Below are 27,969 nucleotides of genomic sequence, written 5' to 3'. Positions count from 1 at the left end.
TTTTGAGGGCCCCCAAATTCATTTGGTGCCCCACCAGCTCTCAAACTCAAGCTCTCAATACCCTCATATATAAATAGTAAAAGGGCCCTTAACAAAAGGCTGTTAACATGGTCATGTAATGTAATGTTTAACTCAGTATTCTTATTCTTATTACTTTACCTGTCCTGTGTAAGTTGCTTCTGGTGAGAGAAGTTGAAGCTCATTGTTTATCTTTTATATGTCAAACATTGTGGCCATCCATAGCTGAGTGGTTAGTGAGCCTGCCAAGGGAACCAGATCCCTGGTTGTCACAGGTACGATTCCAGGCCAGGTTAGCAATGTGTTGCAGTGTCCCTGAGTAAAACACTCAACCCCTGTTTTCTCCCTCCTCCTCTTATTATTTTCTCTGGAATTCTTTTGGAAAAGTGCTAGAGTTTATAGGCTATTAAAATTGTGTTATTAAAAAAAATATATATATATTTTCAAATAATTAAAAGCTAAAATATAGGAAACAAAACATAAGGGAGTATTTATTCGCGACCCCTAGAAATTGGTCCGCGACCCGCATATGGCTCCCGACCCAGGGGCCTCAAACTGGGGTTTGCCTGGGGCCTCCAAATCGCTAAGCACGGCCCTGCACACACACACACACACACACACACACACACACACACACACACACAGCTCCACTTCGAACAGAGGTTCGATTTTTTTTCAGATAAGGGAAAGCGTTGAATGCAGAATATGTTATAATCGACTCCTCTGTCCTCGACTTTATTTAAGTGTGCTGCTGCTGCTGCTGCGCAACATTGTGTTCTCCGAGTGCGATTATCTTCGTCTGAATCAGGCTTGTTTTCATGGACTGTCATTTTACACTGGTGATGGGGGTTTTGATTCATTTTGGGAGTAGGTGAAACTACACCAATATAATACGTTTCTATCAAATGTTTCTCAAATAGCTGAAATTAGGGGTTATAAGGCTGAAGTGTGTATGTTTTGTAATGATAATCAAAATCTACAAAGTAACTAACTAAAGTTTATATTAATAATTTTAGTGTAGTAAAAATACAATATTTGCCTCTGAGATGTAGTGGAGTATTATACCTCAAAATTTTACCCAAGTACAGTACTTAGTAAATGTACTTACTTTACACCACTGGGTTCTGTGCATCAAGTCCAGCTGAAGTCCCTACATAAACAACATCCACCACTCATACACATCCTGCTGCCAGAAGAGAGGGGTGCAACAAAAATGAACGAATCGTTCGCACGTCGCACATCATGAAAACATTGGACATCGTCAACCCTGCCACAGTCCTACACTGAACGGTGAGACGTTACGATTCGATATAAAGACGCTTATTGTGCGTATTTGGACGTCCAGTAAAGCGCCACAAAATGTACGTTTCTTCGCACGTTTCACAGTAATTACTATATTTCCGTGTCTTCTTTACGTTGCTAACGTTAGCCTGCTGCTACTGAGCTGACATCACAGGCCGAGCTGAACGATAGCCATGCAGGGCCTTTATTACTGCTGCTAATGATACACATTATTTACTGACAAGAAAAACTTATCAACAATGACATGATATTTAATGTAAATGTGTCACTTTTACATAATGTATCAGGCTTTCTTCTGTGTGTCTTCAAAATGACCACATTTTGCAAGCATGTTACTGGTTTTGATAACGGCGGGTTGCGCCATATTATTATGCCCATACGGGTGTGGATGGAATCATCTGAATTCTGAGCATCTCCATCCAAAAAGAGATGCCTTATGTTGTCGCCTCCTGCATCCTGCTGTCATTATTGTTGTTGTTGTTGGTGGTGGTGGCTTTTCCTTACACTGCAGTGCTTTTGTAATTGATGTTATGCTTTTTCTGCTTTTGAAATTGATGTTATCCTAGATAAAGTACTATGTTCTATCCGTCTGTCTTTCAATGTTATATGAGATACATAAAGTGTGATTCCCGTGTAAATAAGCCGTAAGGCTTTCTAGGATCTCCTTTTAGTTGACCGTGTACCAGTGATTTGTGCTGTCATGAAACTGTACTTTTTTCTATTGCAAACTGCTAATAAATTATTCAATCTTCAATCAATCAATCAATCAATCAATCAGTCACCGTTGAATTTGTGTATTTATAAAATATAAAATAAATATGTAAACCAATTTTCATGTCAGGGACCCCCAAATTGACACTTATTTGAAAAGATATGCCAGGGACCCATAAGAGAAGAATTTACAGCTCTAGCAGTGATTCTCAACCATTTTAATTTCAAGGACCCCCAGTTTGACATGCCTACGGACCCCCATTTAATGGTATTTCTGGGACAACAATTTATTGATTGCTTGATTGAAGACTTTATTAGAAGGTTGCTAGGAAAAAGTACAGTTTAATGACAGTACAAATCCCTGGTACAAGGTCAACTAAAAGGAGATCCAGGTAAGCTTTTCGGGTTATTTGTCACAGGAACCACTTTATGTATCTCATTTAACATTGAAAACAGACGGATAGAACACAGTCATAAAGAAGAACAAAAATGAAAGAAAAAGGAAAATCAAATTAAAAAGAAATAAGATGTACAGTGGAAAAGGGGAGGTAAGTATGGGCTTAGTCTATTACAATTGAGTTTCGAGTAGCAGGCGCCTGTAATTGACTTTTCAGACAGATTTTGAAGGGATTTACACTCCTTTAGGGTTTGCAGTAGGGCGTTCCAGGGGGCGGCATAGCTCAGGGGTAGAGAAACCGCTATTAGAGCACGAAGGGTTCCCAGTTCGAATCCGGGCTCCCCCTGAGTTAATGTTGAAGAGTCCTTGAGCAAGACTCTGAACCCTAATTGCTCCCAGTGAGTAGGTTGGTGCCTTGCATGGTTTCCTCCTCCACCGGTGTATGAATGGGTGGGTGAATGCAATGCACAATCTATGTAAAGCGCCTTGGATAAAAGCACTATATAAATGCACCATTTACCATTTAGCATTTATGTTAGTGGTATACTAGGAGAATGAATTTGAGTCAAATCTGTGTTGAATGTGATTTGTGGAGCTGCCTCTGGTGTTGTAATTGTGGACATCCTTGACATTTAGGAAGTATTTTGTCAGGTACATGGGTATCTTGGTGGTGTAGTCTATCTTGTACACCAGGCCCATTGCAAGATGCTGTACTCTGTCAGCTACCGTGAGCCACCACACGCTTATATAGTAATAAGCAGTGAGGTGGGCCTGAGAAGGAAGGCCAAGCAGGATAGGACCCTAATCAGTTTGTTTTTGGCTGTTAGGAGCTTTGACTTTAAGACAATTGAGGCAGGGATACCATACGAGGACTCCATAGTCAAGGAGGGGCAGAATATGTGCACCTCCTAGAGTCTTCCGTGTTTTGCTATTGACCAGCGGGGCGACCCTCTGCAAGAAACAAATTCTTTGGTTGACTTTTTTGATTACTGTGGTCGTCATTTTATCACTGGAAACCGAAAGGTTTGCCTCTAAAGGTGTCTCCACACCCAACAGCCTACAGGAGAATGCAACCCAGGTGGGAGATTTAGTTTTTTTCACAATATCACCTACTATGATTGTGAAGTTATCGATTTGTTGAGTTTATGACTAGACCCAAAGAGGATGGGTTTGGGTTTGCCTAGGTGTATTGAAAGTTTGTCATTGAGCCAACTGGGGGTCCTTGAAATTACACTGCAGTCACCGTTGAATTTGTGTATTTATTATTATTATATAAAATAAAATGTGTTGGAAATCAACATTCATGAATCATACTCATATTTATTTACTTGGCGGTGGGGTTTGCAGGTAGTCTATATTTATGTGTCAAATGGTTGTTGTGCCACACAATACTTTGTATGGACATCACATACAGTATCATTTTTCCTCGTGACTCAGTGAATGCTTGAGTGCCTAATGCTTGTGTTGTGTCTCCTTGTAGTGGTCAGATAGTCCATGACATGTCATCATCATCATGCAAGCATAGTGTCATTGCCTTTTCCCCACAGAATCAGAGCAAATTTAAGTTAAAAGTAGACAAAGTATAACTTTGTTAAACCATGACCAGCACAGTACACTGGTTTCTCTGGTCGCACAGAAGGCTTTAGTTTTCTCCCAATTCTTGACTGTGTCTGTTTCTTTAAGGTGATTAAAGACCCCTACCAATGACACACGTATTGCTGCCGATCTACCTTATAAGTTGAATGTACTGTGTAAATTGACTTCAAGATTACACTTGGGTTGGCATACCTTTTTCATTTGTGGCCAAAGGCTTAACTCCACTCCTCGGTTAGTTGAATAAGATCTATTTAGAATTAGGATTCTGGAGAGAGATCTATTCGAAATGAACCCTTAGGAAGTACCATTGAGTGCTGAAGCTATGTAAAACAGACACACGCACACCACAGGCTACATAAAGCAGCTTTGCTAATGCCAACCCTGTTCTAGATACATATTCACTGCCATAATAGACATCATTGTGACTCCTTCTCTCATGACTGAGCCGGGATGTGCTGCATAGTTGAGGTTAGGCAGCAGTGGCTGGCTTTGTTGTTTTTGAACAGCCCGCTAATGCACCCGTGAGAAGCGAGCAGGTCCTGGATTGCCAGAGGAAGCCAGTGGCATGCACTTTTCCTTCCCGATTCTCAGGGTGCAGGATGGGGGCTGATCCGTAGGACCGCCTGCCCGTGTCTAGACTCAATCGGCTGCTTTGGACAGCACCTCAAAGGAAAGGCTTGGATTTCTTGGGAAACTTTTCCTCCTTGTACACTGTAAATATTTTGCCGCCTTTAGCTCTGTCATGCTTACTGAGTGTGTTTCCCCTCCTCTGGTTCAGAACACACACCCCTGTTCTCTTGTCTCACTGTTTGATCATTGATGCAGGCCTCAGTGTTTAAAGAATATCAAAGGCAAGATGGGCCTACATTATACTAACCTCCCCATCAGGATAAGTCTTGAACTACTTCTAAGAGCCCGTTTCATATTTTTCACAAGGTTCTTATAAGATTATGTCCTTGTGCACAAACAAAAGAACCACAGCCCAAGTCACGAAAATGTGTTTCTCATGAGTCAGGTTAAATGCTTTGTAATTTGTGTCGCATGCTTGAGCCTGTCTAATCATCATTTAAAACCTTTTGGTCTTGTTAATGAGTGGCTGGCTAAGGCCTAATTTATGTTTATTTGACACTCGGGACTTAATCACACTTAAACTCCTCCTGACCGCTCCAGATTGTACCTGTTTTGGCCTCTTCCTCTATGACAGTGAATGGGAGGCGTAATATAATAGTGCTTCCACTTTTCACAGCTCACTGAAACCCATCACTGCTTTTATTGAGTTACTTCAGAGTATAGTAGTGTGAAAGACTGATGGAAATAATTCTAGCGCTTGTAACTGGTGTGTAGATTGATATAAAGAAAGTGATACAGTTCTCAGCTTTTACATGCGAGTGGGGATGGAACCTGACACTCACCCATCTCTCATTCTCTGCCCCCTTTCTGAACAGGTGAGTGGCGGGCCAATCAGCCAGCCACGCCCAGCCCTCTGTTGCTATGGACGCCTGCGCCCGTATCAGAGGAGTCCCACTCAGGACCAGAGCCTCCATCCGGAAAGAGGTGCAACCACCATGTTTATGATTGGCTGTTTCTTAAAGTGCAACGACACGTTGGTAGAGGTTTAGGTTGTGTACATACCTTGTCATGGTGTAACTAGTCCATTTGTGACATATATCGCTCTGTTGCGTAGTTGATTAGAAATTAATGGGGATGCAGTGATGCACCGATAAGGAAATTCTTGGCCAATGCCGATGTTTGAAATAACACTTTAGCCGATGGCCGATGTTATTCATTCACCCTTTTATGCTAGGAAATGCATAAATACATATTTAAGAGCACTATTTTTAATTATTTCAGCTCTTTATCACGCTTTGATGCTTACCTTAATGAGCACAAATTCAGATTCATGATGAAACAATTTTTATTTATCCTTCTGTTACAGAAGACAAATTGCTTGTATCTATGACATCCAGCTAAATAACCTTTATAACAGTCTCTCTGTTGCAAATAGAAGTGTAAAGTGTCTGTAAACTGTAAACAATAACCTGGCCTGTACTCAGTATCTTGTCACTGTCAGTAGTCAGAATGTCAGTATCATGGTCAAATGAATAATCCAAAAATAGCATCTCGTTGACTTCCAAAGTCACTTGTTTAGCACATAAACTAATGCAAACAAAGCCAATTCTGACAATATACAACACCACAAAAACACCAGCAGGATTAGTTGCAAACCTCCTGTATAGGCTATTTAGGTATTTTCTCTGAAAGAATTTATTGATTACTAGTGTGACCAGAAATTGCAGTTCTGTCTCTGTTCAATGCATTCAAATCGCCCACCAGAAGACCTCCGGGAACTGATTCATGAGTGACCCCACGTGACGATAGTATTTTGGCCAAATCACAAAGCACTAGCCCATTTATCTGTGTTTCATTACCAGGGAAGCAGTAAGAAAGTAATGCAGTGCAGTCAAATGTAAAGTTTTCCACATGGTCCTCAAAACCTGCTGAAATGTATATTTAAGGAACATTATTTCATGACATTTGTTACTGATTTTTCTTTACAAAACCTATAAAAGATGTTTAAAAAAAAAAAAAAAAAAAAAAAATCATATGTTTGATAGAGCTGCTATTGGACTTAACTCTTATACTGCTTTGGACGTTCCTGTTCGCCCCAATTCTAGAGAGTGAGGCGCGCCAATACGGCGCTCGTTCGTTTACCTTGTTGATGTCCTTAAGCTGATGAGGGGTCGCACCGCCGTGTACTGTAATCACATCACGAGCAGTGATGGTCATAAAAATCCATTATGCGTTAACATCAACGGAGACCAATTCTCTTCCGTGTTGATTTCTCTGGCTCTGAGAGTCTCTATGGCCAGAGTGCTCTGAATGTACGGTATGCCAGAACAGCCAATTCACATTAATTCTTGCATGACGCCGCCCTCTGCTGGGTGAAAAGCGAAAGCGCAGACTAGGCACTTAAAAAAAAAAAAAAAAAAAAAAAGTCTATCAATCTGCTATAACGTTGCAAAGGTAAGCTGCTTTTTGATGGCACCAGACCCAATAAATAAATAAATAATCTGGCAGGATAAGAGTTAATGATAAATGTCTGTGTTTGTAGACTGTTCGTGACAGCGGGCCGCAGTGTGTGAAGAGCCTTTTGAGGAACAAAAAAGAGCTGTGTAGTGTCGATCTGGAGCTGCACACAAGGGATACAACAAAGTTAACAGAGGTTTGTCAACACACACGCGCACACACACACACACACACACACACACACACACACACAGCCTAATCACAGAAATGTAAAAGACTTTGAGACTGACAATGGTTGTGCTTCTTCAGATCCATTTTGTGTGTCTGCCTGGTCACTGTGAAGGGGAAGATGTCACTCTTCAGGTAAACTTTACAGTATGGTGTATGATGGTTAGTGCAAAATGTTCATATGAAAGGTAGGGCAACAGATAAGGGAAAACCTATAATGAATAAATACGAGTCCATATCAAAACAACAATATCAGTTTCTTTGGTCATATTATTATATGGCAATGGGAAATATGGACGTCAAATGAAAATCACTACAGTGATGCACAGTGATGACATCACCAGTTGGAGGAAGCTCCTAGACAGTATTGACAGTACAGTATTTCCTCCATTCCTGACACCAAAGAAGTTTTCCAACATTTGTAAAACTTATTTGCTGTTTATATGAACACCAAAATATAACATGTACAGTTTTTCCTGTAATATCCAGCATTTAGAAGTATTTGTTGCCCTGCCTTTTAGTCAACATTCTGCTGTAGAGTCTACAATTAAAATTGTATTCACATAACATGATCTGGAACAGTTTGACTGAACACAGTAAAAACATTTTACGATTTAAAAAAATACTCAAATCAAATATCCTGGCTAAATACAGCAAAACATAGTCTTCATTATTGTTATTGTTATTATTTTTTTCCTCCTTATACTTTGTTTTTGTCTTTTGAGTTGTTTTTAATCTGCCACGGCCGAAATTGTATGGACATTTCACTTACGTTCTTCCATTATCATTCTCTAGAAGGTATACTCTTATAACATATTTCTGATTCTTGAATTGTTATTGTTTATGTAATGGGTATTCCCTTTATCAAGTTTTTCTTTCCATATTAGGGTTACCATATTTTCAGCCGCTCAAACCGGGACGCGAACCACTGTTGCCTAAAACCGGGACCCTCAAAGCAATGCGCACGTTACCGCGCACGCGCGTGCCCATTCTCTGACGTTCGTGCACGCGCACACACGCACCGCAGGGTTGCATACAGGCAGCGAGTGATTGACAAACAGCCTCAGCGTTGAATTCAGACACGCAATACATTTGTTCATGTTTTCTGATTGTTTAGGTGAGCATGTTTACATGAAAAGAACATGGTAAATGTCTCTGCAACCACTGAAAACAGCTACTATTATTTTAATTCTGGCGAAAACCGGGACAATTTTGTAGTGAATGTTGAAAACCGGGACATATTAGTGTTTTAGAGATATTTGTCGGGACACCGGGACGTGCAGCTTGAAAACAGGACAGTCCCGGCCAAACCAGGAAGTCTGGTCACCCTATTCCATACACATTTTCGTTTCCTTTCTCTTTTTCTTTCTTTTTTTTTTCTTTTTTATGATGAGCCTGCAAAAATCTGAACACTCTTATAACTAATCAATGTTTTAATTCATGAATACGTAGGATAGGCATTCACAAGCTTTCAGCTTCAGCCTATTCTTTTTGATCACCTGTAACAATGATTATGTGGATGTAAGACTTGTATAAATGTATGAGTTGATCAAATAAACTAAACTTAAAAAAAGAAAAAAAAACTGTTGTACATTTGGTAATGGTGTGGCTTCATAAACACTGGGTGATATGTATCAAGGTTATCAGATTAGCAGTACTAATAGAGGGTGTTTGATCATAATGTGATTACCACTGGATCTGGGATCCTATATGATCGACACCCATTATGTTTGCTATGGTGAGACCAATTCTCCTCTGAGCCAAAGGATAACTTATTGGTCCTATTTCCCAGGCTCTTTCCTCTCTGCCGGGGGAGCTGTGTGAGCTGCTAAGGTCCGTCCACGTCCATAGTCTGAAGAACGACGAGGTGCTGATGTTAAAGGACTCCCGCTGGCTGGCCGAACGCAAGGACACCGGTACCCAGGTAGAGACCATGACCCAGACCTGTGTCAACGGAGCAAACATAATACATTATGCACAAGTGAGCAGACCACAGGCACTGGAGAGAAGGGATACGAGACAAAGCCGAATGCACAGCAAAAAGGGCCTCTTTGTTTACATACAACCTTCCTGTTTTCACCCCTTCTTAATTTTTCAGCCGTCCCTCGTTGCATACGCACAGCTGTGAGATGTTGCTCTCACCCTGTCAACAAACAGGTGGAAGGAAAGAAGTTTGTTTTCTTAGACCTCAATTGCAGCTTTGTGTGTCTGTGTGTGTGTGCGTGCGCAAGACAGACCCTGTGGCCCACCGTATGGCTTTTGTTGTGGGTTTTGTATTGCAGACAGCGAGACCGCCTGCCCCTACAGCGCAGGCACAGACGGAGGTACTGTAGGGCCAAGTGATGCTGTGTTCTGCATGTGCAACATATCAAACCGCAATCAAGAGCACAGCCATAACAAGGCTGCCCATCTGTAGTACTGGGAGAAAGAAAACTCCCATGTGAATTCCAGAGAGTTTGTAAAGCCAACGGCTCTTAGATGATTAGCTTGTCTTGTGTCTGGGGCTCTTAGGAGCGTGACAACCATTGATGGTACGCAGACTCTCCTCACCAAGTGCTGTTTTATTTGTTTTTTTATTCTGAATGAGATTATTATTCCTTGGCAGTAGGGATGTATCAGCATACTGTTTTTTTTTTTTTTTTTTTACTATATACCTTTTTTTAATGATACTATTATTGTTGTTAGAGCAACTGTAATACATAGGCAGACTTGTCAATGTATTACAATCAGTTTTTGAGCGGTGGTCACACCGTCTCCATAGCATGGCCGTGTGTGTGTGTGTCCGTTTGTGTCTGTATGTAGCTTTAGCCAGGCCTGCAATACCATTGACTGACCAGAGAGGTGCTGTTGAGCAGCCTTGAGATGTGCACGCACACACACACACACACACACACACACACACACACACACACACACACACACACACACACACACACACACACACACACACACACACACACAGCCTTGAAATGAATGGACACCACCGCTTGGTTCACACTGGTGTGATTTTTTAATTTATTTTTTATGCTGAATTGTAAGCAAGATAACTTGCATTTTATGTGATTTGTGAGAAGAAATCTCTGCCTCAAGATACGTATGTGACAAACAAGCAGAACACACTAGATTGCAAAGCCAGACATTTTGGCCTGATTTACACTGCAGCCAAATCCAGCCTGAATCAGATCTATGTCACATCCAGATTGGAATCTGATTGGTTTAAATGGTCACATGGTCATATAAAACTAATCAGATTCCAATCTCGATGTGACACAGATCTGATTCAGGCTGGATTTGGCTGAAGTGTAAATCATGCCTTTGGGTGTCCTCATTTTCCTCCCTAGTGTGGCCCTTACTGCTGGCCTCGATGCTAACCTGTCAACTTATTTTGATTTTGTTCATGATTTTGAAATAGATACATGTTCATGGCAAGGACATCTAACACACATACAGTATGTTAAATCATAGAAATGGAAAAGTATTACTACTTAGTAGTAGTAATATTAAATACACCTGTAATTTTCATCCTTTTTTAGGATTCATTTAATGTTTCTATAGAAGTAATAATGAGTATTATGTTAAAACGATATTTCTGGCTCAAATGGTATCTAACGATATTTCTATGATGTTTCTATTTCTAATCAGAACTTTCTCTCTTTTTCTATGTCTCTGTCTCTGTACACAGTGCTGGTTAAAGGCAATATGTGTTTTAAGACATGGTCCCAGCCCAACCTCCTGCTCTCAGGCCAGTGTGTCGTCTATGGCGGGCCTGCTGGGACGCTACACAGCAGGTGTCCGCTATGCCCTGGAGCTGCAAGCCCTTCACAGGGGCACAGCCGAACCCTGCCAGCCGGAGGAAGACGACACCAACCAGTCTGTGTCATCGATTGAGGATGACTTTGTGACTGCCCTGGAACATCTGGAGGAAGAGGACACGGGTGACGGTGAATGAGAACATAATATAGATACTGTAGGTTTTAACCAGAGTGGTGTGAAGACAGACTGGCGACTCCAATCCAATGGATAAATTCTTTTCACTGCAATTTCCAGATCAGATCCCAGAAGTTGGCATTGAACACCAGCATCAACCATTTGTGGTGCTCTTTTAAAATGTTTTAAACAGAAATATACTCGTTAACCAAGTTAAGTTTTAATTATGTTAAGGTAAGGCAGGTAACATTACTCAGACTCAAATTTTACATGGCTTTATGTCATTGATGAAATTACAAACCAATTTGTGAACAAAAAAATTGCACTTCTGTCTGTTTAATGCATTTAAATCGCTCACCACAGAACCTCCGGGAACTGATCAAGTATTTTTTTACTTCTGTTGATTTCCACTCTCTTATTCCACTCTGGTTTTAACCTGACAGTGTCTGGCATTCATTTGCATATACATGATGTCACAGTGATCAAACCAATCAATGCAATGAAAGATTCGTTGCTGGCTGTTGAATGAGACGGCAATGATAAGAGTTCAAGACAGCCAAGAAATATTTTAACAATATAATAGATAACTGATGTGAATGAATATTACTTTGACGGCTAGATGCAGTGACATAGTTTTCAGATGGGGATCCATCTGAATTATATAATTATTGTAATTGTGAAGGCAAAGTGGCCCTGAATTAATTGGATAAACACTGACTGACAGCTCTATTGTTTTCTTCACTGAACTCGCTTAATGTTTATACTTTAATGTGTCATACTTTACTTTGAGCTCGTCTCACAAAATCAGTATTTTAACCCATTCTTCTCCTCTCCCCTCTGCCTCTAGCTGCAGCACCCTATTACCATGGTAAAACGCGGGACGTAGCATCCCAGACGGTCCCAGCCCATAAGAGACGAAAGGACCTATCGGGCTCCCGTGTGATCATAAGCTCCTCCTCCAAGAAGTCTTCAACCAAACACACGTCGGGGCCTGAGGTGTCTGTCACTGTGCAGAGGTCGTCAGGTGTAGAATCCCAGTGGACCCACTGTAACCCTGGAATCTGTCTACCCTCGTCCTCGACCAATTTCAGCGAATCAGAAGATTCTGATTGCTCCAGCCCAAGCCCTATCATCTTCCTGGACGAGGTGGGTTACCAGAAGAGTTTGCTGGCGAAGTTGGACATCCCCCAGGTGCCAGGGGGACCCAGAGAGCGAGTTGAAGACTCAGACTCGGAGGTCAGCGAGTTCTTTGACAGCTTTGACCAGTTTGATGATCTGGATGAGTTGAGCTCAGAGAGTGGCACTCTTACTCTGCCCATGGACTCCACGAGTGGCACCACCTCCCAGAAGAGAAGACCCTCTGAGACGAGCATCAGTGGCTCCAAGTATGTGTCCCGTGGCTGCTCCACAAAGGGCATGAACCCTCACCGCTTTGACCAGCCCACCCTCCCTGCTAATGTGAAGAAACCCACTCCTCTGAAACCAGGCTCTCCCTACTCCCCCCACTCTGACGTACCTGATTCTCCCCGGCCCGTGCGAACCTCCTGCGAAGAGAGTGGGGGTCCACTTTTCAGCCCTCTCAGCTCCTCAGCCTTCAGTCCCTTGGGAGACACTGGTGGGCCTCTGGAATACTTCTGGAAGACTGACAGGAATGGAGGGGATTGCTCAGAATTGCGTAAACCCCAGGACCTTTGTTCACTATATAAGACCTACTCTGACTTTGCCAACAGTCTCTCCAAAGAGATTTTGGGTTCTGTTTGTGGCTACCAGTCACCCATTGACATCAGTGACAACAAGAACCTCAGCTGTGTCTGCCATAAGGAGTTCCAGAATCCATCAGGTCACCTGATGAAACTGTCGGACATCCAGGAGACCGTGACAGTGGCCAAGCTGCAGCAGAAGCCTCAGTCTTTGAAGGATGGCATACAGAGGTTTGCCACAGATCTGGTGGAGATGAGTCTGGGCAGTGCCCTGCGAGACCTCCAAAAGGGTGTGTCCACCTGCACTACCACACTCTGCCACCTGGCTGCTAGGCTTACCTCCTCAGTGTTTCAGATGGCCTTCCATGAGATTGGCATGCGCCGTGCCTACGTGCTGAAAGAGCGGGCCATCAGTGGTCTGGCTGGCTTCCTGGTCGGGGAGGCTGTGTCCGGCGCGCTTAAGGAATTCCTCGCAGTGAAGAAGCGGATGTTCCATAGCACCGTGACAAGCTTTGCTGCCGACTTGGCAGAGGAGCTAGTGTTTGAGGGCATAATGGAGGTGTGTCAGTTCTCCCATCCCTCCACCCCTCTCTACCCAAGCAACTGGCCTTTTGGCTGTGGGCTGGAGGAAGAGGAGGACGAGGAGGTGGTGTCCTCCTATGCCTCAGATCTGTCCGAGTCAGTTCTCCAAGAGGCCTTCATTGAGCTGTCCCAGGCTGACGTGGCCTTTACGAGTCAGGCAGCTATCAGCGTCTCTCAAGACAACATCTACTATGTCAGTGCAGAGGATACCACCACTCACACCTGCAGTGCTACTACTGGCCAGCAGCAAGTGTTCCACACCAGCCCAGCTGAAGCAGCACCTGGTCCCTCAGGTGAAGAAGCTGGATGCACTGTGAAAAAAGCCTTGTTCACAGTGTCAGGCATGGCCAGCTGTGTTCCTGTTCCCCAGGCTGGACAGGCCCTCTCCCATCTCCAGTCTGCTGAGGAGGTCTGTCAGTGTAAGACTAGTGTGGCCCATACCTCCCAGACCAGCCCAAAGAGGAGCCTGGTGACTGCAACCTCCTCTGACACAACCACAGCCACACAGACTGACCCCTCCTACCACGGGAATCAGAACCAGGCCACAGAGGAAGAGCCCTCCCATGGGAAACCCTTCCACAACTTCTCTGGCAACATGGTGGATATGATAGTAAACGAGGCTTGTGAGCTAATAACTGCCACAAAAATGAAAAAGGGTTTCGGTGACTGTGCCGAGTTCTTCACGAAGACCATCGGAAGCCGAAGAGGCTCCTCTTCCAGAACTGATGCAGTCAGTGATGATGTCCCAGATTCCCCCTCAAAGAATAGAGCTGGCAAGGAGAGCTTCAGATATGATTTTAAAGACTGTGGGTCTATGAGGAAGGGAGATACGACTGTGCAGGGAGCAGACACTGACTCTCTCCCTACTCCCTCTCAGAGTCAGGATAGAGCTGTCTGCGAGCCTAGTTCTAAGACCAGACCTGTAGTCGAGACGCGCCCTGTGATGGTGATGGACACACTAGATGTACCGGGCTTAGAAGCAGGCGGGCGGCGGAAGTCACCGGTGCCCGGTGGTGACTCGTCCCCCAGCTCCAGTCTCAAATCTAGTGGGACTCCCGGCACGCCCCCTTCCACCCCCCAGCAACCATATGAGCTGTCCAAGGAGAAGCAGATCAGGCAGTTTTCCAAGAAGCTGAAAGGCAAGCTGGCGAAAGAGTTCTCCCCTGCAACTCCCCCTCCCACTCCACACGATCAGCCCGAGCCTGACCCGGGGTCAAAGGACTCCACACCTGAGGCAGACAAAGCAGACTTCATGCTCAAACTGATGAGGTCTCTGTCTGAGGAGGCGGAGGGCAACGAGGAAGGGGAGGAGGAAGAGGAGGAGGAGGAAGAAGATGGAGGTGTGGTTGGCGCTGCCAGGTGTTGGGAGACAGGGGTTCACCGACCTGAGCTCAACCTGTCATCGTGTCGCAGAATGTCCAACAAGGAAGCCCTCCACTATGCTGAGAGGCTGGCCTACCACATTGTCTCCATGGCGACGGAGATGGACACCCTAGGGGCGGTGATGGACACCAGGGCAGGGAGAGGGGACGAGGGGAGGAGGAGAGACAGCGTGACGGCCCAGTTCTCGGAGCAGACCCTGAACACACTGTGGGTCTATGCCGGGGAGGTTGCAGGAGAGGTCATCAGTGACGTGAAGAGGATGGTGGGCTCTGGACAACAGTGTCCCCACCGCAGAGCTCTCAGGAGGAGGAGCAGCCTGGACTCCAGATCAGAATGTCCTCAATACCACCACCAACTCCTCCCCAGTACAGACCAGAGTAGTAGAGTGGGGAGGCTGGCCGAGCAGTGGTCCAGTGCCTTGCTTAACTCTGTCCTCCACCCTCCCTCCCCCTCGTCCTCCACCACGACCACAGCCTCCAGCTCCAGCTCTGGCCTGTCCTCAGAGTACCCCAGCTGTGAGAGCGTGACGGATGAATATGCCGGCTACCTCATTAGGGTTCTCAAGAAGGAGGGAGGCAGTAGGGAGTTGGTCCTCGACCAGTATGCCAGCCGATTGGCCTACCGCTCCATCAAACTGGGCTTGGCGCACGCTGCTCGCAAGATTAAGCAGAGACCCTCCACTGGCCTGTTTCACTCCTCCAGGTCCCTACCAGAGGAATGGAAGGTGTCTGGTTACGAGGGCCCTATTCCAAGGGACAGACTAGGGACAATGGGTTCTCCTTCAGATCAGGAGGGCCAGTGTAGCTGCAGGGACTCTGAAGAACAAAGTCAGAGGGAGTATGGCAACCTGGTAAACTTTGCGGAGTCTTTGGCATACAACATCACCTGTGATGTCACATGCAAGCTGCGCCCGTCCTCTGTGCGTTTGCCCAAGTCTCTAACGGATTCCTGCCTTTATAAGAAATCCAAATTGGAAGACATGACAGAGAATCTCATCAGGAACTCCTTCTCCTGCCCCTTGTTGTCCAAGGAGAGTAAGAACAGGCACTACCACAGTACAGGCAGCCTGTATGATGGAGTCTACAGCAGCGGGGTGATGCAGGTCATAGAGCACTATGCCAGAAAGATAGTGGACGACACCCTGGAGATAGGCCTTGCCTCAGCTGGACATGCGGCCAGAGAGCACCAGAGGGCGCAAGGCCCAGACCGATACTCCCACACTGAGAGGCTGTCTGAGAGCGCAACACTGGGTCAAACTCTGGGGGACAGGACCTGCCGTTACTGTCAGTCCCAGGAGTGCCCCTACTGCAGCAAGCCCAGCCGGCACCACCAGCACCAGACAGGCCAGAGGAGGAAGAGGGCTCAGGAGTGTGCTTCTGGGGCAGAGCGACTATGTGGCCTTGAGATCCCCAAGATCCACATCCACATGGACTGCAGGGCGGCCTTCGCAGAGGAGATGGTGTCCACAGCCATGGAGACAGCCAAGCGCGAGCTGAGCAACACCAGCCTCAATGCAGACAGCGGCATCGGCCATGACGGGGCTAGCTATGCTGAAAGCTTGACCACTGAGATAATGGCCTCAGCACTGTCCAATGCCTGCCAGGCCGCCAACCTCAGGTACACACATGCCATGACTCGCCCTTACAGTAGCTTTCCATTACTTTCCTGTACACATGCTGCTCTTTATGGCTAGCTGTAAAGTTCTTGTCTGGTTGATTAGAAATCGTCCAGTAATGGGATTATTATTATTGTTATTTTTCTTCTTTCTTTAATTTTTTGAGGGGGCATCTTCCATTGAGAATAACGTTTTCAGTTCTTGGTATTTGTTGTGATTTTCATCACTACAACTTAATGCATTCATCTTGCCTTTAAACATTGATATCACTCACTTTCTACAAGTAAAAGTGTCTACAGAGGACAATACTTGACTTGACATTTTGCTAACTACACCATAAAGGTAGCTCTCCAACACACAGATTACTACAGACTGTCGAACAAAGTCGGGAGATTGTTGAGGTTGTAAGGTGTGGAGGGAAAAAAAGGTTTGAAATGTACTTAAGAGTCGGCAGTGAGACGGATAAAAATAGCCCATAGCTTGATGTCTTTTTCAACAACAAACTCGTCATGCTTAAATCACTAGTTAATTAAAACGATAACAACGTGGCAGCGCACTTGGCCATATCATTTTGTTTCAACTAATGATCAATACAATATAATAAATAGCTAGAATGATTAGGAAAAAAATCTAAGCCATGATATTTCTGTTCCTGTAGCCTACTTGTAGGATAGGCTACCACATGAGCCTAGCGCTTCCACAAAGATACCATTTATACTGGCTGTGTTCAAAGTCAGAGAAAATAAATGTACCACATTTAGAAAGTCCCTATATCAGCCTACCAGAGAGCGCTATCTCCTCTCGTTGCTACCCGAAGGTCGAAAGCCGACCGTATACGACACTTCCTTACAACTGCTACTGATAACCATGACCTCCACTGCATTGACTAAGATTGCTCCATGTTCACCTTAGTCTGAAGTAGTTTATTTTGGAGTTGCAAATCTTTTTATTTTATAAAGGGATGTAATTGAATCATGTCTCCTTTCCCACTCACTCCTTCCCTCCATCCTCTGCGTCCGTAGCTCTACGGGAAGGGAAGCCACTGAGTCAACCATGTCCCAGCAGCTGAGTGTGGGAGATGACAGCCTGGGCAGCTGGTCCAACCTGAGCTTTGAGGATGAGCCCCCAGATGATAACAGCAGTTTCCTCCACCTTAGTGACAGGTACCGTACTCTACGTCCAGTTTCCAACACATTAGTGAGAGGTATGCATGATGTTTTCAGAGTCCAGTAGTTCTCTGTGTGCCTTTGTCAGTGAGTCACACCAACAACTTTGAATGTGACTTATTGACATGGCTTTGTTGATGAATCACGTAAGCTGTGTAATTGACATCCGCATGCAGACCTGCCAACCCGTGAGCATCTTTCGTACCACACATTTTGACATCAAAGTACGCTAGTACAATTGTCCTGCCAAAGTATGCAAAAGCTGGTGTCGCCTTGCAAGTTTGATTATGCACCCCTTTACGCGCTGAGCAGAGCACAGACTTCTTTCTGCCAGGATGCATGTTCTAATACTACTGTCTGACACTGTAACATTAAACAAACTGCGACATGTCGTTGTGATCTCCCCAATGACAAAAAAAACAACAAAACGTTCAATGTTGTCTACTAATTCAGTGTTGGTGTAACCAAGATATTTGTTGGAATTTATGCACACATGTATGTTTTACATGTGATTATTTTCAACTACTATGCCATATAGTTGCATGCTTGAAGCCGTTACTACAGCATGTTATTGCAGAATGTTATTTAGATAGCATGATGTTTAGACAGATGCTAGGTTCTTTGATTTTGGTATCCTAGTTTCTTTGAGGCTCTACATTGTCCTCTGCACTAGTCTATAAACAAAAGAGTTCTTGCTTTCTCTGATTATTCCGATCTTATGCTTGTAAGTGGCCCTGGATAAGAGCTTAAATTGTACAGCAGCTATCATTGAGCTATATGCTACTAGTAGCTAGTTTAGATCCGATATGCTGGGCGAATGGCTTGCACCTGGTTCCTCGTTGGGGAGCGGGGATGTTCTTTGAACTCCTCTGCAAAACTAAACAGACTGGGGGAGGGGTTGAGATGGCCTGCCTTTGTGTATGTAGATTATTTGCAAGCTAAGATATTGGCATCAAGAATCAGCAGGTAATAAATGGACATCGAATTATATACTTTCTCAGAGCAATGTGGCAAATTACACCAAAAACGTAATATCTCCATAATGAAAAGAAGCGCTTGTGTAAGTTGTAATACTGTAGGTGGTGGCCTAATTACTTTGGTGCTGATAACATCTGACCCTAAACATAAATGACAGCAAGTTCCACCAAAGCCACTTGGCTGAATGAGAAAATGAAGCCGCCCCAATAAATCGGCACAGGAGAATTATCAGCATGGTTTTCCTTCAATTACGTATAATTGTGTGTGTGTGTGTGTGTGTGTGTGTGTGTGTGTGTGTGTGTGTGTGTGTGTGTGTGTGTGTGTGTGTGTGTGTGTGTGTGTGTGTGTGTGTGTGTGTGTGTGTGTGTGTGTGTGTGTGTGTGTGTGTGTGTGTGTGTGTGTGTGTGTGTGTGTGTGTGTGTACGCACGCTTTAGAGCTGCTTGATACTGATGAAAACATTTCTATTGTATTTACTCAATATAACTTATCAACATAATGTTGTCATTCATAATCTTATCGGACACGATATTTATGTTATTGTTGGTGGGAAATGATCGTGTTCAAGCAAAGTGGCACAAGTGTGGTACTCAAAATATGTTCTCAAGGTTGGCGGGTCTGCAAGTGTATTCCAAAACCAAAGCTCACTTCCATTTAACAACTCATCTTAAGCGTTAAACCATGGGGTGAAGTTTCTCTCTGTTAATCTGGCACCATTACTGCCACTACTATTATTACTACTATTATTAGAGATTGTAGTTGAGTGCTGTACAAGACACGTTCTTCCATGGTTCATGTCAGTCATCAAGGGTTAGAAGGAGTCTCCCGTGGCCGCGGCCGGACGTGAGGTTTCCCCAGGTCATGGCAAGCCTCTCTGGTGCTCCGCTGCCAAGAAACAATTTTCTCTGATTTGAGCAAATATTGCATTACACATGTGTTCTCTCATGGTAACGCTGTTATAGATTTTGATTTAGCGGTCCACTGCAGCCAAGTTCTTATGAGAATGTTGGAGTAAATGTGTTGCATTTACTTCATGTCAAACTTCAAGGAAGTTGGGTTTCCCTCCCTGGGATCGACACACCAGCACATTGTACCGTATGTGAGTGAGAACTGAGCACGGGCACGAGAGTACGTGAGGAGATCTGAGTTTCGGCTGTCTCGGCAACGCGGTCTCACCCAGTCTCAAGTCAAGGCATGGGGTGGAAACTGCCGTTGATATTTTCTGGCGCTGCCTGCCATCTCTATGGAAGCAAAGCTAGTCAACATGCAAGATTGTGTCCTGAGGTACTGAGAGCAGAATGTGCGAGCAGCAAGTTATTTTGGACACGCGGGCCAAGTGAAGGTATCATAATATTTTCTAAAGGTGTGTCTTTGAGCGTTCTCGTCGCCCTGGGTGCATTTTCCACAGGAACAAAGTCCAGCATGTGTAATTCATTTAGTCCCTCTTCAAAAGCCTTCTCAAACCATTTCCGCCCCACAGATGAAACGGCTGAGGGGAGGGGGGGGAAAAAAAAGAATCACCTTTGAGGATTCATGCAGACGCAAAGCATGCTGACGGACTTATGAACGAGCTGTCAGCATGTGTCACTCACACAAACCGCGGAGAGAAACCCGTAGACAAGGGAATGCATCTCGGAGGAGGTATTTTTAGACGTCAAAAAATAACCTCCACCACCCTGCCCCTTGTGCGCTGCACGCCACGGTATGACGGCATGCAGGCTACGGCCAGCGGGCAGCGGGCTAATCACTGACTAATTAGTGAGTACTTCTGTGCTGCTGTTGCCAGCTCGGCCTCCCACTGGAATGCGCGGGATTAACAAGATTAACGCTCAAATACCTGGAACGCGCCCGAGTCGCGTTAGATTTTAACCACTTTAACCGTTATTTTATGCTTTAACTTTAGAAAAATAGCAGATATACAAGCTCACAGCGCGGCACCGAGTGCCGCGCTGCGAACTTGTAGATCTGCTATTTTTGAAAAAACTGGAAAATGTGTGGAAGTCTTTGAATATCTTTGACCCGATCTTTGACCCGACTTCTAAATCCTTCCTCTAAATCAGTGGTTCTCAAAGTTTTTCATGTCAAGGACCCCCAAAATTACAGGTATTTAGCCACGGACCCCCATCTCAAAATATGTTGTTCCAGGGACCCCCCAGAAGCAAATATTTGATTTACAAATGTTCGCTTTTAAATAGATATATTCAAAGACTTGCAAAGAAAAATCATGATTTTTCAAAAATAGCAGATCTACAAGCTTGTATATCTGCTATTTTTCAGTAGTTAAAGCAGTCAATAATCGTAGGCCTAAATGGGTTAAGAGAAGACAAGAATGTAATGATCTAACACTACAGTAGGATGCCTATATCAACATCAGACAGGGATCACTGGGATCAGTGATGGAAAGACATGCATCATTTAGGGAGAATCCTCTTTTGTTATGAGCCTCACCTTTGTTGTTGGTAGATGATGTTAAGCCATTAGTCATTCCGTAACTTTTTTTTTATTTTATTTTCTTAGACTTCTTATAGTGCTAGAGTAAAGTATAATTTGGAAATTATCATGTAACTGCTCATCACTTTGATAATTTGCTGGTCTGTTTGTTCCATTGCAGTAAAGTTATTATTGGATCGCAAATCACACGGGTGTCATTTGAGGTTATGATATAGCCTCAAAACACAACAAACACAAATAGACTTTGACAGTAACTGTGTCCCTTGTTACACAGTAAAATACCTCTGCGTTAATCTAACAAGAGTGTACAAATGGACCTTTGGGGGTCTATTTGCTTCCATTTGTATACTCTGGGAGTTAAAGGAAAATGTAACTGATTTTAAGCCTAAATCCCTCTATTGGGTGAGTGGAACCAGGTAGTGTGGCAAAAATTATTGTATGTATATTTCTCAGTGAAATGTTGACATTGTTAAACAATGACGTCAAACATGTCATTTCACATCATTGGGCGTACATTCCGTACACTCAACGCTCGTCGTTATTTAGCAGAGAAATACACTTTTTTTGCCACACTATATTATCAATGTCCTCACATTAGAACAATGGGATTTAGGTTGAATTTCCCTTTAAATGAACACTGGGGGATTTCAGTGTACCTTCCTTCTCTCCACCAGTAGCAATGGGAACAGCAGTAGCTGGAGCAGCCTGGGCCTGGAGGGGGATGTGTGTGATGAGCACCTGTCCTTCTCCCCCTCTGACAGGTTGGTCACCGGCTCATTACCACCTGATATACTTCACTGTAAAATCCTCAAATGGACCCTTAGGGTCCATTTAGTTAACATTTGAAAATAGCTGATTTTCAGGTGAAGTGTGTGCATGCAGTGTGTGTCATCGCTAAGGTTCACTTGAGGCCCTTTGCTCTTTGTCTGTGTCTGGCGTCTGTGCTTGCTTGCTGCATGGCTTTAGCCCATTGGTGCTTCTAGCTACGCACTCCTCCCCACCCACGCCTCAGTTCAGTTATGCCAACTTGTCTTCACTGCCATACTTTGCGCAAAAAAAGAAAAGTGAATTCGGAAAGCCTTCTAGACGTCCTCCATCCGGGAAGAAAATGATATCCTCATATCACAACGAGCAGAGTCGCGCAGTCTGTAGCCGAGGGCTGTGTCAACAAGACTCAGATTTACAACCTGAAAAGTGGGAGAAATGAGTCATTTCAAAATGACTGTTTACCTGTTGGCACGTCACACAGCAAATATTTGCACATTTGCACCGTAAAGATGTGGAGTACAATTTGGAAATTGAAAAAAGTATTTCCAGTGTTGGCAAGCATTGCAAGGCATTATGTTATTTTTATTTTTTTATCTGTTGGTATTTGACAAAAAGCATTAAGCAGGAATGTCAATTTACTGTAGGATAGGAAGATGTGGAGAAAACACAGCATACTTCCTTACGCAGTGACTCGGATGCCTTTTCACAAGGATTGCATTGAATTCATTGCTTTTTTGCTTATTACCCCCGCTGTGTTTAGAGAGACATCATAGTATATGCATACTTTATTGCTTAAGTTCCTGTCTTTTATGTGCTCATGCATCCAGTCTCCTTAGCCCACCCCACCCCACTCTCTAATCTGTGTGGTATTTCTTGCCTTGCAGTGACTGTACTGAAGACAAGGAGACTGAAGTCAGAGAGGAGTCTAGTGGTAAGGATGTTTTTCTATCTTACACCACACTATAACAATGTACCTTCCAGCAATGCCTGAAAATCCTTGATAATTTCCCTTCTAATTACAAACATAACATAATCTTGAATACAATTCACTAAAAATACCTATGTTAGGGGAAAAAGTCAAAGTATGTAGGATATTGTAGCACAGTTCTGGAATGGAATTGGAGGGGGGAAAGATAGGCCTCTCTCCTAATTTGAGGTCTCGTTCCTCCCCCTCCTTTAGATTCAGAACAGTCGGTCTTGGCTCTGGCGTCCTCTGACTGTCTGTCTGCTTATGCTATAGTCGGGGATTTTACCACCCCCACATTCAACCACACTCGGTGTGTGTGTATGTGTGTATGTGTAACCCCCAGTGGGGCTGAAGCTCGATGTAAGGTCTAGTGCAGTGTGGGGGTGTGGGAACCCAGAAACGGAATGAAAGAGGGCTGGGTAGGAGTGCAAGACTGATGCCCAAGGGGCAGCTGTGAGGTAAAGGGAGGCAGAGGAAGGGAGAAAAACATTTTTGTGTGATTGTTTGTTTGTGGCTGTGTTACATTTATGATGAATATGAACGTCCCCTCGTCCTGCTGTGTTCTAGGGACGGTGCGTGTGGACCGGACCCAGGTGCAGGCTCCCAGGGCCCTGCTGGTGGTGGTAAATTCTGACGTGAGGGAACTCTGCCGTGACCCTCTGTCCATGACCCTTGACCCCCAGCTCAGGAGCATGCTGCAGTGGGCGGCGGCCTCCATGGCCGACCTGCCGCAAGTCCAGCTGAGCATCAGCAGAGAGCTTCAGCAGGTGACGGCTCTGCTAGATCATAACTCCACCCATTACTAGTCCACCCAGGAATCCGCGATTCCGCGATCGCGGAAATTACAGGAGATTTTTCGTCCATCTGTGGATTTCTCGGCTGTCCGCGGATTTCTCCTCCGGTGGGGCGGCGGATCGGTGCGGCAGTAAAACGTGACAAATTATATCAGTTATTATTATTTATACTATTCCTCAAAATCGATTATTCGAATATTCAATTATTATGACCAATCCCTAATTACAATTGATTTCATAAAGGATTTTACTTGATTATTAAAACACAATCAATTTTTGCTTGATAACTGGTAATTCTAGTTCGTTTCTTTTAATGTCCTTGGAATATTAACTATCAAGCCACGGAATCAACAATTGGATTCAGGATTGTTCTCCGTGGAATCAATACTTTTTCTCTGCACATTCCTGGGGGGACTACATATGACCTGTTTACATGACCATGCGCACGTGTGCTCCATGCCACCAAATCGAAGCACACGGGAAGCCTTCCGATGACCTTAGATAAGATCACGTTCGCCATTTTTGTGAACACACGTCTTGCGTTCTGTTTGCCCTTCCAGCTCCCAGCCGTGGTCCAAAGGCTCAGAGAGAGGGAGTGGCGGGTGGGAGAACTCCTGCAAGCCCTGCTGCGCTACTGTGAAGAGAACCAGTCCAATAGCCAGCAGCTCCAGCCCAGAGCGGAGCCACCCCATGGGGGGAGAGGAGGACCCCACCAGACTCCCCTGTTCCAGTGGCTGCTGGAGCATGCCTAGCCAGGCTGTCTTGCCCATGTCATCCTAAACCCATCGCCCCCCCCCCCCGCCCACCCCATGCTGCTTACAGTGTATCTGTGAACCCTGCCCTCTAGTGAGCACTACCATTGTTGCACCACACACAGATCGCCAGCACTGCACACAGTGACGCTCACTTGCCATCCCACTCCTGACCTGTCTGTTGCCTTGTACAGTGGAACCTTTCTGTAGTGTTGTTATAGGGCTTTATACACCGCTACCCCTAGAGGGCACCATACCAATGAGCTGTTGTAATCTACAGTACTCTCATGGCTGTGAGCCGTGCCTGTGTTTTGCATTGCATGCCTTGACCACGAGTACTTCTGTTGTAGGGCCTTTTTTTCCTTTTCTTTCCACCCCATTGTTTTTCATCCTTGTTACAGACTGCATAATATATCACATACGTTGATTTACTGAACTATATTTTGCGACCGCCTATGCCTTTTTATATTGAAGCACTCACACCTCGCTGCCCGTGTGCAAGAGAGAGAGAGAGAGAGAGCGAAAGAAAGCCCCCCCCCCCATTCCATTTGTACCAGAAAAAGACGAGGAGAAGCGATGAGAGAGAAATGAGAGAAAGGTTCTGTTGGGGGATCCCCGTAGCTGCTTGGGCTGATGACGTCAACCCCGCGGCTCACCTCTGTGGTGATGTTTCCACATGTTAAGGAAGACCAGTGACACACCACGCCACACCCTTGCTTTATCAGTGCCAGAAGGATCCCAGATAATTGGAATCACATCATCGTCCCATAACAGGACAATTATTCCACAGATTATTCAATCAATATTAGATCCAGTTGTATTCTTTGGACTTTGGACGCTCTTGTTTTTGCCCCAGACGGTCAAGTATTGGTCTGTAGCACTTATTGTTATTCAGACTCTTGTTTCCAGCAAGTGTTCCAAGGTAAAGGAAACATTTCACGTGGGAAAGGTTTATTCTATATTGTGCACAGACGTTGCACCGAAAATAGCAGATCTACAAGTTCACACGCGGTGTGAGCTTGTATAGAATCTATTTTCAGTGTGCAATACCAAGCACAACGAAGTATATATCAAGCCTTTGACCTTGGGCAGTTAGTTAATTTTAATCATCATATCTGTATATATTATATAATAGTATACCCTAATATATTGTGCTAGATTGATCAAATGGGCCCTTATTTGAAAAGATAATGGTTTACAATACTTAAAAAAGCTGCCTTGTCAGTATTAAGATGCCCGTATTTATTTGCAACAAGATGCAGTGCACTAACAGTGCTTAAAGTACCATGCAACAATTTCCTTGTTTACCGAACATGGTCAAATACATATATCTAGAATGGATGGTGTTCTCTTGAGGCCATTAAGAGAGAAGTATATGCATATATTTTTTTTGAAGATGGCGTGCGGAAAATCAAATGTTCTGAAGGAGGCCTGTTGAATATTTAATTGCCAAAACATGGCAAAGTGAGTGGCAAAATGGGTTTAACGTCGATTAACTTCATTTAATGCAACCAGATAGGACTTTTCTGTTTGGATGTATGGGCTGTCATGGCCAGAAAGTAGTCTTATTCCGAGTATGATGATGATGTCACGCGCATACCCTCTATAGTGCTTGGAGGGGTGGAATGGGATCCGTGTGTGTCTGCCGCCTTGTCCACTCCGGGGAAGATCCATTGACGCAGATAGAGCCTTATCTCTAATTAAAGGCATGGTCACCTCCAAACCACAGCTGGCAGCCTCCTCATAGCTCAAGCCCAGAGTCACACATTCTCAGTCACCCACGCTCCTCACGTCACTGTGTGGGACGCAGGAATGTGACAACCACATTATTTTGCACCATACATCCCACCCTCACCCGTCATACACATATGTAGACATATACACTTGTTGCTCATCAACCCCTGAATTTCGCCCCACACGGGACAGCGCAATCAGCCACTTTTTGACCCTGACTAAGGACAGAGCCTGGGCATTTCCACTCTTGCTCCCTCAGCCCTCCCCTCCCTTCCTTGACTGACCAACATCCCAATAACCTGACAAGTCTAGGTGACTTAGCCTGCATTCAGTCAGTCTTTGTACACACCGTACCCTAAGGGTTACCAACAGCTCCAAATGAGTATCACTTGGAACTATTTTGTCTGTTTTTGTGGGGGAGGCATCTGAAACTAAACGTTCTGTGGTCCAAGAATGATAAGTCATGTGCTTCTTGAGTTTTAAACCCTGTAAAATACCTTGGTTTTTCCATTTATTGTCATTATTGATTAATGATTAGCTTTTGTTAGCAGCCTTCACCTGCATGGCCGAATCTTCATTGACATCTTCAGTTGAATATGATTACTGTTATAATTATTATATACTGTAGGCCTAATGCTGATTAGGGATTCTTCTTTGTCAAACCTCCCCTCACTTTGCTGCAGGCCTCTGCTGATGCCTTGTCCGCTATATCTCTATGCTGCCAACTGTCCTAAAGCTTAGGGGTGTTGCTTGTTTACAAGTTACTGTAATTATATCATACCATCCAGTCCAACCTGTATTTACTGTTCAGATATCCGAGTTATAACCAGTATTCAAAAACTGTGGAAGATATAGACATTATAGAGGGCGTGCTGAAGATGTGTAAACTGAGAGACACGATGTGTGGCGTGCATCTGGGTTTATGTAAGGAGATGAGGAATGCTATCGAGAGTTTTGGGCTTGATGAATGGAGAGAGCACACAAAAGTAGGCACGAATGTACCGAATCTTTAGCCAAGTTATGACATTTCCATGCTGTTACACCCCCCACTCCCTAATTCCCCAACACATCTGCTTTCTTTCTTTAGTGTACTATTCTTCCTTTAGTGTACGTACATTCCTAAAACGCTCCATTGTGTTGGTGAAAGTTGAATGTGTACCTGCAGAGAATCGATGTCCATTTAGTAACCAATAAGTCTATTATGTTACTGATGGTCCAACATTACATTTTGAGCCTCTCACTTACCTTAGACAGGCTAAGATGTACGTTCACTGACTCCTGTACTTTTTTTTCCTGCTTCCTCGTAAAATCTTTTGCCAAATAAGATATTTAATAATTTATGTAAGTTATATAACACTACTGTACACTACTTGTTCCCCTAGTGGCATTGCTGAATAGTTTACACATTCTAAGCTTGACGTGAAAGCGCTATATTTGTCAATGTTAAAGCTACAGTGTGTGTGAGACAATAAAGCTTTTTCATGTGCTCTCTGAGTTTCTGCCTCCCTTTAACCATGTGAGCGCTGGCGTCCCTATTCTGGGCATGTCATTAGTCTACTTGCCAGCCCATAGAGCCCCATTGTGAACCCGGACATATTGAGTACAGTAAGGTTTTATGTTAGAAATGTTGAGTATGGGTCCCCAGCATGTAGAAACTACCGGATGCTAACTTGCATATGTTGAGCAATTTTCATAATTTGCATAATTCGATTTATTTAGCATAATCCCCCATAATAATGGATAATATGTCAAAAACTGATTGGCCGATTTGAACAAATTAGAGTGGTTTTGGGGGTTATTGAGGATGCTGAATCCATTTTCTAAATTCAAAATGGCCGTTTTAAACCGGAAATGGCCTTATACCAACTTAAAGTG

The 27,969-nt window shown here is 44.2% G+C and overlaps 1 protein-coding gene across 3 annotated transcripts; it reads left to right on the top strand.

The window, feature by feature from the left end:
* The first annotated feature begins 1,252 nt into the window (after positions 1–1,252).
* On the top strand, positions 1,253–27,549 carry akap11 (A kinase (PRKA) anchor protein 11). Of its 3 annotated transcripts, none has more exons than XM_080753690.1 (12): positions 1,253–1,308; positions 5,470–5,578; positions 7,137–7,247; positions 7,361–7,414; positions 9,072–9,203; positions 10,962–11,220; positions 12,054–16,488; positions 17,509–17,649; positions 21,757–21,840; positions 22,732–22,778; positions 23,382–23,581; positions 24,169–27,549. In XM_080753690.1, the coding sequence occupies exons 2-12, from the start codon at positions 5,516–5,518 to the stop codon at positions 24,358–24,360; spliced, it is 5,718 nt and encodes a 1,905-aa protein (XP_080609816.1). In that variant the 5' UTR covers positions 1,253–1,308; positions 5,470–5,515; the 3' UTR covers positions 24,361–27,549. The 3 variants fall into 3 exon arrangements, with proteins under 3 accessions (XP_080609816.1, XP_080609814.1, XP_080609815.1); XM_080753688.1 differs by having other exon boundaries at positions 21,754–21,840; XM_080753689.1 differs by having other exon boundaries at positions 1,278–1,379; positions 21,754–21,840.
* The last annotated feature ends 420 nt before the right edge of the window (positions 27,550–27,969 follow it).

The sequence above is a fragment of the Nannobrachium achirus genome (genome assembly GCF_963921795.1).
Source record: "Nannobrachium achirus genome assembly, chromosome: 22".
Taxonomy (NCBI): Eukaryota; Metazoa; Chordata; class Actinopteri; order Myctophiformes; family Myctophidae; genus Nannobrachium; species Nannobrachium achirus.
This window is presented reverse-complemented; position numbering and strand designations above follow the sequence as displayed.